The sequence below is a fragment of the Ascidiella aspersa genome, chromosome 8 (assembly GCF_963924565.1).
Source record: "Ascidiella aspersa chromosome 8, kaAscAspe10.2, whole genome shotgun sequence".
In the NCBI taxonomy this organism is placed as follows: domain Eukaryota; kingdom Metazoa; phylum Chordata; class Ascidiacea; order Phlebobranchia; family Ascidiidae; genus Ascidiella; species Ascidiella aspersa.
In genome coordinates this window covers 13,721,293-13,736,194 of record NC_139454.1, presented here as the reverse complement: position 1 = coordinate 13,736,194, position 14,902 = coordinate 13,721,293, and the positions used below count along the sequence as shown (strand labels likewise).

The 14,902-nt window shown below is 33.0% G+C and overlaps 1 protein-coding gene across 1 annotated transcript in view; it reads right to left on the bottom strand.

The window, feature by feature from the left end:
- Nucleotides 1-14,902, bottom strand: part of LOC146136232 (ubiquitin carboxyl-terminal hydrolase CYLD-like) — a 38,771-nt gene that overhangs the window by 10,082 nt on the left and 13,787 nt on the right. Inside the window, exons 5-15 of the mRNA XM_083394942.1 lie at nucleotides 11,829-11,986; nucleotides 11,247-11,396; nucleotides 8,636-8,820; nucleotides 8,438-8,501; nucleotides 8,220-8,374; nucleotides 7,949-7,997; nucleotides 7,761-7,888; nucleotides 6,500-6,647; nucleotides 5,719-5,899; nucleotides 4,165-4,252; nucleotides 2,745-2,906 (exon numbers count right to left, since the gene is read on the bottom strand). Of these exons, the coding sequence (XP_083251068.1) occupies nucleotides 2,745-2,906; nucleotides 4,165-4,252; nucleotides 5,719-5,899; nucleotides 6,500-6,647; nucleotides 7,761-7,888; nucleotides 7,949-7,997; nucleotides 8,220-8,374; nucleotides 8,438-8,501; nucleotides 8,636-8,820; nucleotides 11,247-11,396; nucleotides 11,829-11,986 (1,468 nt within the window). The remainder of the gene's footprint in view (nucleotides 1-2,744; nucleotides 2,907-4,164; nucleotides 4,253-5,718; nucleotides 5,900-6,499; nucleotides 6,648-7,760; nucleotides 7,889-7,948; nucleotides 7,998-8,219; nucleotides 8,375-8,437; nucleotides 8,502-8,635; nucleotides 8,821-11,246; nucleotides 11,397-11,828; nucleotides 11,987-14,902) is intronic.

Sequence of the window (14,902 nt, the reverse complement as noted above, 5' to 3'; positions counted from 1 at the left end):
TTCTTAAAAAACATTCCCTTGCTATCAAACCTGGTATATTTTAAACTTTGACCCTGATGTTTGAAGAGTCTACACACCTTTGTGTTGCAAACTTGGTTTGTTTCCAAGTGTCTCTTTAACTTGCACGGCTTTAGTGAAGAAATTGCCAAAACATTATGGCACAAAACGCAGTGGTTTTTCTTCACCACCAGAGTTTATCACAATAAACCCAAATTGGATAAATGAATCGTCATATTTAAATTTCTTTTTAGGAGGCATTTATATGAATAATATTCTTTACAATGCAGATATTATAGTTTACTGAACAACATTAATAAAAACTCATAAACAGAACTAAATTAATAGCTAAAAATGTGAAGGAGCTGAGTTTTCCAAAGGACACAAGCTCTGCTTTCTTCAAGTGGTGGTTTCCTAGTATGAATGAATGGTAGGATTACTTGAAAGTAACTCTCTTATCAACTAACACTAATTGCTACCAACTTAGTCTGCTACTACATCTACATAGCGAAAGTCACTCCTATGTTCAAGGGTCAGTTGACCCATGTTACTTGTAGTACGCTAGTGCGGTCCTATTCTTTTTAATGTAACAGCTTTCTTACTAATGCGAACGATTCGCTGATAGCAGGTAGTACAGCATACTAGATGATGGTGTCACAATAGACATCATAAAACACGCTATGTTTAAACAATAAAGCGTAACTAAAGACAATAATGAATGTTTAAAAACATTTGCTAAAGCCTGATGATGAAACTTTCTCCTTGCGGACTCTCTGAAACTGCCGTACAGACCCCAGTTGGTCCGCGGACCCTAGTTTGGGAACCGCTGCTGTAACAGAATACATGTGAAGCACCTCAAGTTAACTTGCCTGGTTGTAACTAGGCATTATTTGCAAGTGTTTTTTTTAATATTTTATTGTTGGTTTCAGAGTGCTAAAAAGTACATTAGTATGTAACCTCGTTACTTTAAAATACTGAATGGATGAGACCATGTGCCAGGTTTGGCACGACGTTCCCAGAGGTGTGCTACTTGCGTTTTAAGAATAGTTTTTAATAATCAGTCGACTTAACGCAAAAAATATTATTATAAATATAATATTAGCAATTTGTGATTTTTATGATTTCATCACAAATGGCTCCTTTTTCTCTTGGCTGCTTAGGATATTTGCAAATGTTCTCTTTGGTCAATCGACATATATTTCGAAGGTTTGCCGCCAAATTGTTTTACCTCTGTTGGTGTGCCGCAAGTCAAAAAGATTTGCACAGCACTGGTATAAAGTACTTAATTAGTGGGTTGACATAGTCAACCAAGCGTTTTTGATGGTTTACTGACTACCGGTCGAAAACAAGCTATTTTTTTCAGGTTTATGCAAAAAACTTGAAAATGGTTACTTGGTATTTTTGTTATTTTAAAATCAAACAACTATAAAAATGCCTAAGAAAACCAAGATACTGGTTATTTTAGAAAAATGTTATGTAAACAGTTGAAGTACAAGGTAAAAATTATTGCAGAAAAATATGAATGACATTCCAAATCACAAGCAAAAGAGACAGACCAAATACTGTTCAATACATTTGTCCAATTCAGAGATACACTACTATAAAACAAAAACATAGTCCGAGCTAAATCTAATGCGACAATTTCTAAAAGCTGACTATAAGTTTTTTAATTTTGTAAATGCTTTTTAGGAATTTTTAATCGATTTGGCTAATTTTTAACTTTTTTGCTCAAGTCAAAAAAATAATCGCCCTAGTGATCATGTTTTCACAACTGGAGATCAAGCTTTTTTCATGATTATAGGGTATTCACAATTTGTAGTCTGCGAGGTCTTAAACAAAATGCATCTTTTAGTTGTCTGCTTTTCTGCACTCATTTGTCGAAGTGCTGTTAATGTAGGCCTATACTCGTCACCCCTAAAACACTTTTGCACGACCCACAGATTGGTCAGCCCTGATTTAAACAGAGAGACAAGTGGGTCATAAGAAACTGTGGTGGGTCACTTTGTGACTTGCGGATCAGCTGTTCGCCATCCCTGTACTAGTGATTGATACCACCCTTTCTTAGGTCAGTGTTTTCCAACATTTTTTGAGTCATGGAACACTTTTAAAATATTTTTGTGAGACACCAAACGGAAGTTTATAATATAAATTTAAATACACATCAAAACAACACGTTATTCACTTTCAGTTTTTCTTAGTGCGATATCTGGGCTTGTTGGGATGAGCAGCAAATTGATATACAAGCTGTTGTGTATGAAGCAACAGGCCCACACAAATACAATATTTTTATTTAACCTAGTCTTATTATAATTACACAACAACAAATGGAGCAAATCCTGATGGAACATTTATACTGGTGATGGTCATCATAAAGCACCAGTGATTTTCGACCGCTATTACATGGAACATTGGTCAAAAACTCAAAATAATTTAATTGTTACAGAACACCTGATGAAATTTTATGAAACACTGGTTGAATATCACTGTCTTAGACTTGTGGTATAGAAATCTATAGATACATGGTCAATGACAATTTTGCCAATATTTAATATGGTTGCTATCATTATCGCATATTAAATATAATATCTAGTTTTCCAGTTACTGGCAACATTTTCTCTACAAATATTTGATGGCACACTCATTCCTACAAAACTACAATTATTGTAACTCTCTTATTAAGAATCATCCTGATGTGTAAGATATTTTCAAGAAACCTCATTTCGCATTTCATTACCATTAAACCTTACATGATTTAAAAGTGTTTGCAAAAATTCCTCTGGATCTTTCTCCTCATTTGTTAAGCCAGTTACTGAACTTAAAGCATCCAAATGTTTACGAAGTTCCATAATTTTGTCAGCTCTGACAAAGTTTTGTGTACGAAGAGGATTAACAATAAACTCTTTTAAAACCTAAAAAGATGCAACTTAAGAGTTAGGTATATTAACAAGTATTAGGCAGGGATGTTCAAAGTAGAATCTCAGAGGATTCTAGAATAGTAGGTTTCAAATCTAGAATAATATATACAGAATATAAAATCCTAGTATATTTTTATTAAATATGTTTTTGTTTTGTTTTTCGGGGGGTATTTTCGTAACTTATCGCACTTAACAAACTGCAAACTCTGCACATGGCATTAAATGTATGCCCAATAACACTTGATTGACACCTAATGAATAGGCGAAGGTTATTGCAAAGTAATTGGTAGCCTGAAAAAACGCTGACCCTGCACACTACATGGATACATTTAAAGCAAGCACTGCAAATGTGTCGCCACCACTACAGGCCTTTATCAAAACTTACCACTCATGTATGTATAATAAGGCACAACCACCGACATTAAATTGAAGATGGCAAATTGGTTACAAATACAATTTGGATTCAAGTCTAAGGATCAAACATTTTACTTTGAAAATCTATAATTATGGGTTTTATTATATCTTTAAGTTAATAGAACTTTGTATTCCCTGTTTTATTACTGATGTTTGGATATATTTTATTCAAATTAACTGAAGCTGATACAATGCGTGGCGAAAGATCTTAATCAAAATGATGTCGATTGACTCAACTTTTTCTCCATTTATTGATGATTAAATAAAAATTAAATATTTTAAACACAACAACTGTTTTGTTGTGGGCAATTTTAGAAGTATTACTGTTATACCATGTAGCATGACAGCTACAGAGGTTTGCAAAAAATGACAAAACTGGACCACAGGAGCTACTATATTGTTTATTTAAAGAAAACTTTGAAATCTAAGTTAATTTCTTCTGGTAGTGCCATTGACTGGATCAACCAAACAAGAATGCACAAATATGTAACAGTGAGTCTGTCAGGCAGCCTAATTCGTGCTTTACAGTTGGATATTAAATATAGCTATGGAATGCAGTCCTTGATTGGCTACAAAGCAATGTTTAGTACATCCCGGCAAGATTCATAAAAAAAGCGTTTGTAAGGGATTCTGCAATAAACAATATGAACCACTGATTACTCCATATATGTCAGTGATGATGCACAGCAATATGGTGACAATTTAAATAATATTTAAAGATGCAACCCTTTTAAAAGTATTTTTGTAATTATCAATTTTAAGACAATTCATTTTGCTTTCTTGTTTTAAATGCTGTTATATATTTATAAAGCTTAGTTAAGGTTCTATGTTCACTAACCTGTTGCACTTGTTGATATTCTGGTAAATCATTTTCCTGTTTTCGTCGCAACAGCAAGGAGTCAAGACAGTATGAATATGCAAACAAACTAAAAAAAAATGTGATATGATCTTGTTACTTGCAAATAAATATCAACAATCACTGAATTTAAATGTTTAGCGTGAACTGACATTCACTCAGTCATAGTCAGTATTTTTTTTGAAGTATTATGACCAGCTTTCATTAGGTTTGAGGTCATTTAGGCATGTTTTTACAGAAATAGTATCTATTTTTCTTTGCAGCTGGTTAGCCTAATACAGTGTTTTTCAACCTTGAGTTGCCGTTAGATTTTTTTGGGTTGCCGAAGGCAGTAGATTTAATGGGTAGATTTATTGAGATTGGTTCTGAGCAAGATATTTCCAATATTTAAAAATATTGCGGAAGCATTATGAAGAGACATGCCTAATATAAAGATTTCTCCAATATTTAAAAACATTGTGGAAGCATTATGAAGAGACATGTCTAATATAAACTAAATTAAAACTGATTAATGCTAATGTCTTATGTTTTGTTCTCTAACGTATAAAATATTACAATCAATGAGTAGTGTGCTGGTAAAAATAATTTGCTGCTAGTCACAGAACACCTTCTACATGACAGTATTAATCTAAAATGGAGATAAAATATCAATTTGTATGCTATGATCTAGCCCAGTGTTCCCCACCCAGTGTTCCAGTGTGCTCTTAAGTTCCTGCAGGTTATTACTTTTGTTCACAGTTACTGTGTAGTAACCAGTAGAATTAACATGGAAAACGTATATTTTTATTGACAATATGCCACAATCCAGACCTAAATATCTGAACTTTTCCTTAATATTCAACTTTTCCAAACACATGTTAAATTAGGTAAAAAAAATATTTTTTAACAAACTCAACTACCAGGTGATTACCGGGTTTAATGTATAACAATTGTTTTCAATCTTTATAACAAGAGTAAGGGAGGCTGATATCCATATGCTCGAAAGCCATAAAAAAGCATTGAAAAACGAATTTGTGTATATGTCCTTTATAATCGGTGAGTTAGTATTTAAAATTCTTGTGACTGGTTATCCGAAACTAAATTAAGCAAAAAATACAAAATTCAACTGTCAAGTTAATTTTCTACATACGATTCACGTTAATTTTCTAGATACGATTCACAATCATGAAATGTTTTCTTATTCAACTTTTATAAAGGAGTACCATTTAGAGGATTATGAGCATTTTCAGATACTTCAGGAGGACTGTAAACTACAAATTAGAAGAGAGGAGAAAGCAATATATGTAAAATCCTTTGCACCTGCTGTGCTTCATAAAAAAGGGGCTCCTTTGCTATCGATAGATTTGGATATTGCACATGTGTCTATTGTCATTTTAGATATGCTTTGTAGATGAAAGGTATGCTTTGTGAAAAAAAGGTTACAGAGCACTGGTCTAGAATTTGTACTGGCCATTTAAATACAATAATTTCACATTCATATATGATATTGATGTTTAAAATTAACAGATAATAGACTTTTTCAATAAAAAATGTCACCTGAATAACATACTGTCTAGATAGCAGGAATTGTAGTGACCTTGGATTCCCTTGCCTTTACCAAGCATTTGCAACGTAAGTTCTTTTGGTGGCTTAACACACCCTTTGACTTGAGGGGCTTTAAAGTCACCAAAATTACATGACTTTTGTTGTTGAACCGAAGATAGTGAAAGAACATCATCTAAAGCATAAATATTTTAACAAAAACAAACATATTGTAAAGTCGTTTTTAACATATCATTTCAGCTGCATAATCAAAATATGTAAAGTAAGGTACACAATAAAATATGAACCTGGAACACGATGATATTAATCAAATTTCTAAGAAAACTAAACATCAATTTTTAAGTTGTTGTTCTTCTACTTAGACATTGTCTACATAGAAATGTGCATATGTAAACATTTTGTAATGGAGTAAAATTACTAGGGGTCGACCGATATCACTTTTTTGGACCAATACCGATACCCGATTTTTCACAATTTTGTCAACCGATACCGATTTTTTTATATACCTAAGAAATGTTCAAAATTTGAATTAATTGAAAATACAATCCAAATAACGTTTTAGATTATAAACCTTTATTAATTATTAAACTAATATTTTGCATATTAACTTGTTGTGATGCTAAAACCCAATTTTTTTTCATTAAAAAATGGGTAATTTGTTTGCTCTACAGGAAAATTTATATCATATTTTCATACCAAAATATCGGCCAAAGTATCGGCTCACATTTACCGATACCGATATATCGGTAGAAGCCTACTTTTTGTATCAACCCACCATATGCAGTAAATCTAGAGTCCTTTTGACAACAGCCTATGGGAACAAAGAGAGCTCTTTTGTCTAAGCAATCAAAATAACGTCTTCCATTCCATTCTCCGTCAGTCAAATCATCACGTTCCATTTCTAGTTCTACACCAGCATATACCTACATAGAATTTATAGTATGTTCATTTTGAGTAAATGCATAAATTACCAGGCTTGTTCTTTGTACTTGCTTCAAAACGTCATGTATCTTTAATTTGGAGCAAGTTGCAATTAGCCCCTTTAAATTTTAAAGTATGCTAAGCCCTGGTCTGTATTAATTTACGGCAGTTCTCTTTTTACTCTGTATTTCAATAAACTATTTTCCTTTATAATGGTATAGGATAGCTAGCGTATTTTTTCATAAAAAACAGTGTCATTAAGACGTTTGTAATTTTTACATGGCAAAAATATCATTAAGTACATCTACAAAAACTACAAAACCGGTGTGGGATACACTGGTTGTTAGCAAAACAACAAGAAAGGCTCTTAGAGACAAACAGTGAAAATACTGTTTAGACATTACATATTCCAAAATTTTGTCATAAAAAGCATTTTAGGTTAAAGTTTTTATATTTTTAGGTTTAAATTTTTTTTTTAATTGCCCAACTATTAGCATATACCAGGTTGATAAAAAACTAAAATCGGTAAGGAAAAAAACAAAAAAACATGTTAAGTTATCAGCCTAAAAAAATAATTTGGTATGATCTCTAATATTTATGTCATGATGTTGTGATTACAAAATAACAGGTGTTCTTAGTTTAGTGGCTGTTGGTTAAAAAACTTTTTAATAACCTTGACACAGGGATGGTGCTTTGTTCCTAAAAAAACACTCCAGTAAAGGATACCTTGGGCTTTAATTTTTTACAACTAATAAACATGAAGGTATTATATACCTACTACCTTTTGCTCTATTAGGTTATTTGAAAATAGTTGCATTGTAATTTCCAAATTGACTTGATATCTCTCAGCCTCTGTCAACGGTATAGTAACTACCATGGGTCTCAAAGCAATTGCAGTCATGAACTCTTTTTTTCTGGAGCAGTATACTTATCAGTCCACTGAATTAAAACTGCGGTTTTTTGTGCAAACAACACTTACATCCTGAAGAGATTTAACTAAATAGCAATAGTAGAACATTTTTACAAACTATTTTGTTTCAATTATTTGTTGCTCTGCCTGGATCTCTAAAAAATTGAGAGGCCCAAGTTATTCAACAAGCAGCCAAACAACATACATTTTGAATGTTAGGAGGCTTTCCAATCCATCGTATGACGCCGAAAATAGGTCCAATAAGAACTTCATTTTGACTTTCCATCCCATCAAGAATTTCTACCATTGAACCGATCTCCAAACCATTGTAATCTAAGCAAGAGCAAATATTAAAAATGCAATAGAAAACAAGTTTAAATATACAATGGTTACCATTAGAGGTGTTTTCACTGTGATAATCTTGTCTGTATGGCGACTTTAGCTACAAAACAAAGCAAAATATGATATTAGAACATGTAGACATGATTAGTATGCTGAGTACCTGGAAGACATCTCTGTATTCAAACAAAAGTTTCACTAAAATAACATAGTTTGTTGACTGGATTTTATTTACAATAACCATACATGTGGGTGCAGACAATTCAAGCTAAGTTTAAACTACAAATAGCATTGTTTTAGTTACCAATGTGCAATAATAACATACTGGGTATAAAGTTTGGATTTCATTTGTTGACAGTCGCTCTCTGTCTACAATAGACTGACCACTGTAAATGTCATCATGAGAGTAGAGGTCATCCTCTAATTCAGCAACAGTACCTTTTCCACTACTAGAATGCTGTAGATTGGAGTTGAAAGATCCTTCGGAATAATTGGGTAACTCAATAACATTTTTGTTTGGAGGCATAAAATACAGCCACTTACTGGTAAAGTATTCAGGTCCACTAAATGCAGTCTGTTCAGTAGCTTCTTTACCTCGTGCCATTTCCTTCAAAAATAAATTTGAACTTGTTTTTAAGTCAACAAATAAAAGTTAAGAATCAAGGATGTAAAGTAATAAGACAAGTAGTTACTCATCCAATAAAATATATAACCCTCAAACTACCAATGTATAGCAACTACCTCATTGTGTGATGTATTATCAAATGTACTTGCGGGAAGAACACCACTCAGTGGAACTAGGGCAGCATGATTTAACTTAGTTTTAAACAACTGTCGTTTATTGAACACTCCACGCCCATTTCCTGATGGATTTACTAACTCTATTCCAGCATATATATCATCAGTAGGAAGTTCATGTAAACGGCCTTGCAATAAAATAATAACAAAAATTTAATTAGAAAATGTATATCAAATGCAGTGGTGCCATGGAGCCAAGCAACACAGTATGGATTTTATAATAGATTTTTGTCCTACCAATGTTGTTTAGAGAAGAAAGGAGTTTCTCCATGAAAAAAGTGCTTTTATGATAAACAATGCTTTTTGAAAATAATATCATGTTTAACATTTTTTACAAACATATGCAAATGGTGCTGTTGTAGTTACCCACCCAATGGCAATAAATTACCACCGTTGATTCAGAAGGGTTTAGCAAAAGCAAGTACTTTTTAACATCAAATTAAGCTAATTATGACAGTGTTCTACTTAACAGTGGATTTAAGGGAGACAATATAAAACATTAATGACAGCAACAGGTGCCATACAGCTACACTCAGTTTTATAAATCAGGGTGGCAACTCTATTACCTTAAATAAATAAAATACTAACACCCACTTTCAACACCCAAGTCTGTCAAACAGGTCTCTCTTTTGACGAGAGTATGGTGTATTTGTTGTTAGTTGCTGCATCAGCTTTGAGGTTTTGAGGTTTTTCCCCCACTTTTAAATGCAAGTTCAGACTGACACCCTCCCTCCCAACTGGTGAGTGCTCTTAGTCAACATTGATCGTTGTATGACTTTTTGGTGATCTTAATTTTTGTTCTGTGGCAAATTATGTTTAACTTTCAATGACTGAAAGGCCATAAGATATAAAAACTATATTACCGCTTGAAAATTAATGGCATGTTAAATCATTAGTCAAAGGGTTGGATTAAACAAAAAATACGCAGATGGCGTGCCAGCATTTTTGGTGAGTCTGATTTAATCTGGGTGAGTGTTGATTGGTGCCAATTTTAATTTGGAGTCGGCCAAGTGTCTTTTCATCAACACTCGCCCAGACAGAATAACATTGGCCCAAAATAAATTTTCGTATTACTAGTTGTTATTTTCAATTATTTAACCTGACTTACTATTTCGGTTGTATACATATTTCGAAAAATTCAAATCAGCGTGTTAAATTAATGATACATTGAATTATAATAACCAATAGTTAATGATTATTCCTTGGGCCCGACTCATAGATTTTTAGTCATTTCCAACAAAAGTTATAAAGATTCATTTTTTAGTAACAGTTCGTGCGGGCATAATACCAAAAACAAGAGAGTGACTTTTAAATCGTTTTTCATGAGTCGTAACTAGGGTTGCTCTTTTTCACGGATTTTTTCACTCCCGGAAAACGGGATTGAAAAATGAAAATTACCGGGATTACCGACGAAAAAATTATACCTAAAATTTCGTCATTATGATGTTTAAAATTATCTTATATTAGATCCAAAGATTTAATTAAGCTCATTTATGTTGTTCTGTAGTCTTGCTTCTGCAATCTTACAAGACCTTCAACGTCACCCCCTTTTTTGTTTTTAATTAAAAAAAGCGCATTTTTTGTAGAATAAATTTAATTAGTTTTTTACCGCTGTAAAGCGCAAATAAAGCAACTTAGGCAACGACTTTAACAGGGTTGGAATTATTTTTATCTTTCTATCAGTCAAAAATGACAATTTTTATTAAGTTTTGCTATGTTGCCGAATAACCGGGATTAAAAAAAAAATTTCGCAGGATTCGGGATGGTTAATTCACGGGAAATCCCGGGAATTTCCCGTCGAAACATTCCCGAAAGGAACCCTCGTCTTACCTACATGTGGCAAGCAAATCATAGGCTGCTCTTGATTTTTAAAATGAAAAGGGATAAAAAAAAAATATTAAAGAGAGCGATCTTTGCCAACAATATGAGATTGTTGCCTTGTCATGTTATTTTTCTTTATCTAGTTTAACCGGTCTTTCGCAACCATTATTACATTTATTGAGCTTTTGTTATGTCATTTTTCACAGCGCAAAATCTCTCCTGAAAATAAATATTAAACAAATCAGATACTCAACTATTTCCTACACCACAAGACAGTTTTGATTGTTTGTAAAACATTGAATGCATACGACTTTTTACCACATACAATGTGTTTGGTCAATTTCTTGGTGTAGTTTCGCACAAGTGTATCGTAAGCCATATAGTGAAATAATTGGCCTTAGTCTATAAAGGTAAACAAATTTGTTCTGGATTAATAAAGTAGGACTGCAAGTCGGTTTAAAAACAACAACCAAAAAGGGAACTCTCCAGCTGGGCGAGTGGAAGACAATCAGTATTCTCCTGGAGCGAATTGCACTTGCATTGGCAAGCGGGTGAGCACAAAATCCCTAGCGAACTCTAACTCATTAACAAACCACCAGGAGAGTGGAGCATCCCCCTTCCAAATGCATAAATCTACACTGGCATTTTATGAATAAATTTACCCAGATGTTTTAACAATACATCAATTTTTACATATGAACAAATTACATTTCACAATGAACTGCAATATTACCTAAAAATCTGACAGTCCCTCTTTCTTGACTTTCGTTGCCATGAACTTCTGTGAAAATGTAAACTTCCATACCAATATTAATGTTTAGTTGATCAAGCTCGTTTTTCTCAATGTTTATGACAGAAGGAATGGTGTTTCCCTGGCTGGGAACTAAAATTTATATACACAATGGTTAAAACATAAAAACATCACAGAACACAGATTAATTTAAAATATTATACTTTAGTCACGTTTCAAACAAGAATTTACACTTACGATGAATTGCTTATTTTTATGTTTAGAATGGTTTACCTGCAGTTTCTCTAATAACAAATATATTTTCAATTTGCTTTTTTTAGTTTTGGTGATGTTGTGTGGGGGGTTGGGGGGTGGGTATACCGGCAATAAAAATCAATTACAACTACATGAAGCGGAATTAAAAAGTACTTGTAGATTAAGTATTTCAATATTAATTTGCATAATGTAAAACATGCAACACATGCTATCTACTTCTGTATGGGCTTTCAAATTCATTCCATGTTTAACTATAACCTGGTCCACACTTCTAGTGAAATTTGTAAAAAAATAACATTAACAAACTACCTGCACTATAAGAAGATTCGGCAGTTTTCAAACATATATTTTTCGGATTTACTTTTCGCGGTGCTGGCACAGGAGCTTGCATTAGGTTGTGATATTCCTTAGAAGTCACACGATTAAGGGCCAAGAACACGCCACAATCCTCTGTACATTCAAAGTACCTACAGATATGTCAGTACAACTTATAAAATAGGTTTACCTAAAACCTATTTTTAGAAAACAACAACTTAATTTAACATGGTACACAAATGATTAAAAACACATTGTGATTAAGGCTATTTTTTAATTTTTTAAGCAGTGGACTAGATCAACTAAAAATTAGTTTATAGACGCAATTGCTATAGATTCATTATAATTATTTTTCCATATATTATCTCCTTATTAGCTATGCTTTTAAATACTCTTTGTTGGCATTGGAGTTTTAATAACAGCGCATAAAGTTAGCAAAATAAATAATTAAGTTACATTGGTCAACAAAAACATTTATTTACTGCCACGAAATATAAGAGTCGTTTTGTGATAGTTCATGGCACTTGATTCCAAAAATGTATTAGTTTGTTAGAAGTGGCTCTAGTTTTAAAAAATTGTGAAATTACTTTTTGCACAATTTTCACTTTTGAATATGTAACACACAAAAATTCATGGGCTTCAGTGTAAAATTTTAGTGTAAAGTAAGCCCAGGTATATTTCTCAGAGATAGAAATCTGTTCCTCTTGTAATTGTAATTCTTAACCAACGTTTAAGTTTGAAAGGGATCAGTGAAAAAAACATCATTGAAGTGCGACTGAAGGGCTCTTAAAGATTTAGTATGCAGTAGACTGGCAGCTTTTAGAGTCACACCTGATGCTTTGTTATATTGTTTGTGAATTATACAAGCATACTAATGCATGCAGAAATTCTATGGCTATCAAGAGGCTAAAGAACACAAGGCTATTGCATTTGAAATATCAACTTGTAATGTTCGTAACTAAACATATGTCTGAATGTGCAGTTTTTTCGCAATTAGTTTTACCTTGTAAAAAAAAAGTCAAAATTTTGTCAAAATTTACACGTTAGGTCAAAATTTGTCAAAAGTCAAATTTGATTAAAAATGCACTTAAATCATTCACAAAATTAAAAAAAAACTATAGTCAGCTTTTGGAATTAAACAAAAAAATAATTTTTAGGTATATTTAACAACATTTAAACTGTATTATATCTTCATTAAAGGAAGCGAGCTTGCAGGAGGTTCTGCTTGAAGACTGGGGGACAATAAACCTAAAATATTGTGACGTCATCGTTTTAGCTTTTTGTAGCTATCTACTCCTACCTAGCGACAGAAAAACTCAATACAGAATTCGTTTATATCGCTTCCTTGGTTCAGCTCGCAAGTGGCTGCTGGCATCCTGCTGCGCTTCATTGTCCCCCGCGTGCAACGTTCATTGTTCGAAGTGGCTGCGTTAGTAAAACTGGGCGCGTGCGACTTGCATTTAAAAAGAGGCTTTACTTAGTAAAATAACTTACTACTCTTACAAAACAACATATTTTAGTGCCGCAAATATAAATGCGAAATTTGGTGGCAGTGTACACCTCTCTCTATTTGCACCTGTTTCGCAGGTTACTCCAATCCAACATATCAACACCAGGCCTACACAACTTAAAATTGTGTGTTGATATTTTGGAATCTAGTAACATACGAAACAGGTGCAAATAGCAAATATTCTTCAAATACGTTTTTTTCAAATATTCTCTAAATCGTATTTCATTTTATTGTCACGGTAATACACAAAGAGGTAAGGCCGTGAATAAACTTTCACCCACTGTGCAATTAACGCAGGGAAGCATTGCGAGTAGGGATGTTCAAAGCAGAATAACGGCGACACATTTATAATGCTTGCTTTAAATTTATTTCTTCTTGTGGTTTTGGGGTAGTCAAATATATTTTTTTAGTTAATAGTAGACTAACAAAATTAAAATTGAATAAGGGCCGCAGCAGGCAAAACATAATTTAAAGGTTGGCGTATTAGGCTTTAAAGGTGGCGTATTAGGATTAAAGGTGGCGTATTAGGCTCATAAAAGAGTTTTGCATTTTGCTCGAAACAACAGATTTAAAGTCTATTTCAACAGTGATTGCGCGGACCAAGCCAGGGTAAAATATTACCAAGTGAAAATTGGCAAAAGCATAGCAAACTATAGGTGTTAAATAATTTTAAGACAATTATTATATCTGCTTTTTTACCAAGTTACCGCCCCAAAATTCAACAACATGGCCGCATGCATTATCTACGTAAATTCTATTTATCAAACATATTTTTCGATCATTTCCCAAATACCTTGCCGTATTTTAATTTATTATCGCGGTATTACATGAAGAGGCAAGGCCAGTATAAAATGAAGTTTCCCCAATCGTAAAGCAGGGAAGCATTGCTAGAAGATTCATTTATATGACGTTCGTGAACTATCTCGCCAGATTGAATCATAAGTTAAAAAATCCTGAAAATTTTCTTGAAGGTAAAGCTTTCAGGCGTCAAGTGCCAGTTTGTGACTGTCTCTGGAAATGGAATTTTTGTTTTGAAGCGGCAAAAAGAAAAATAAATAAATGAATAAAATATTTTGATTGCAAAACGATTCTAAAATTAAGCATAGTCTTTACCAAACTAACGTATAAGAAAATTAAACCCTGGCAACTACCCCTTTCGTATCTAAGACATAAGTTAAGGCGGGTGATTTTCGGCCTTCATTCTGAAAAATAATGCTTTTTGTAACATTCCTTTTATTACATGTCATATAGGTACAATATCATTTCAATCATTGGTAATACCGAGAGCTTTGGCAACCATACATGGGTGGAACAATATAATGTGCAATTTTGAATAAGGGGCCAGAGCTGGATGTCCTCTCACAATTTGTGAAACTGCACAAAATATAGTATTTATTGTGCCAGTAATTGTTTTAAATCGCCTGAACCTTAAAATTAGGTAGGCCGAATTGCATTTTTTTATACCAAGTTTAAGGAGACATATAGTATTAGAACTATGAAAGACAATATATTACCAGGGCAAAGGCAAGTATATCATCGAATTTAATTTTATATATAT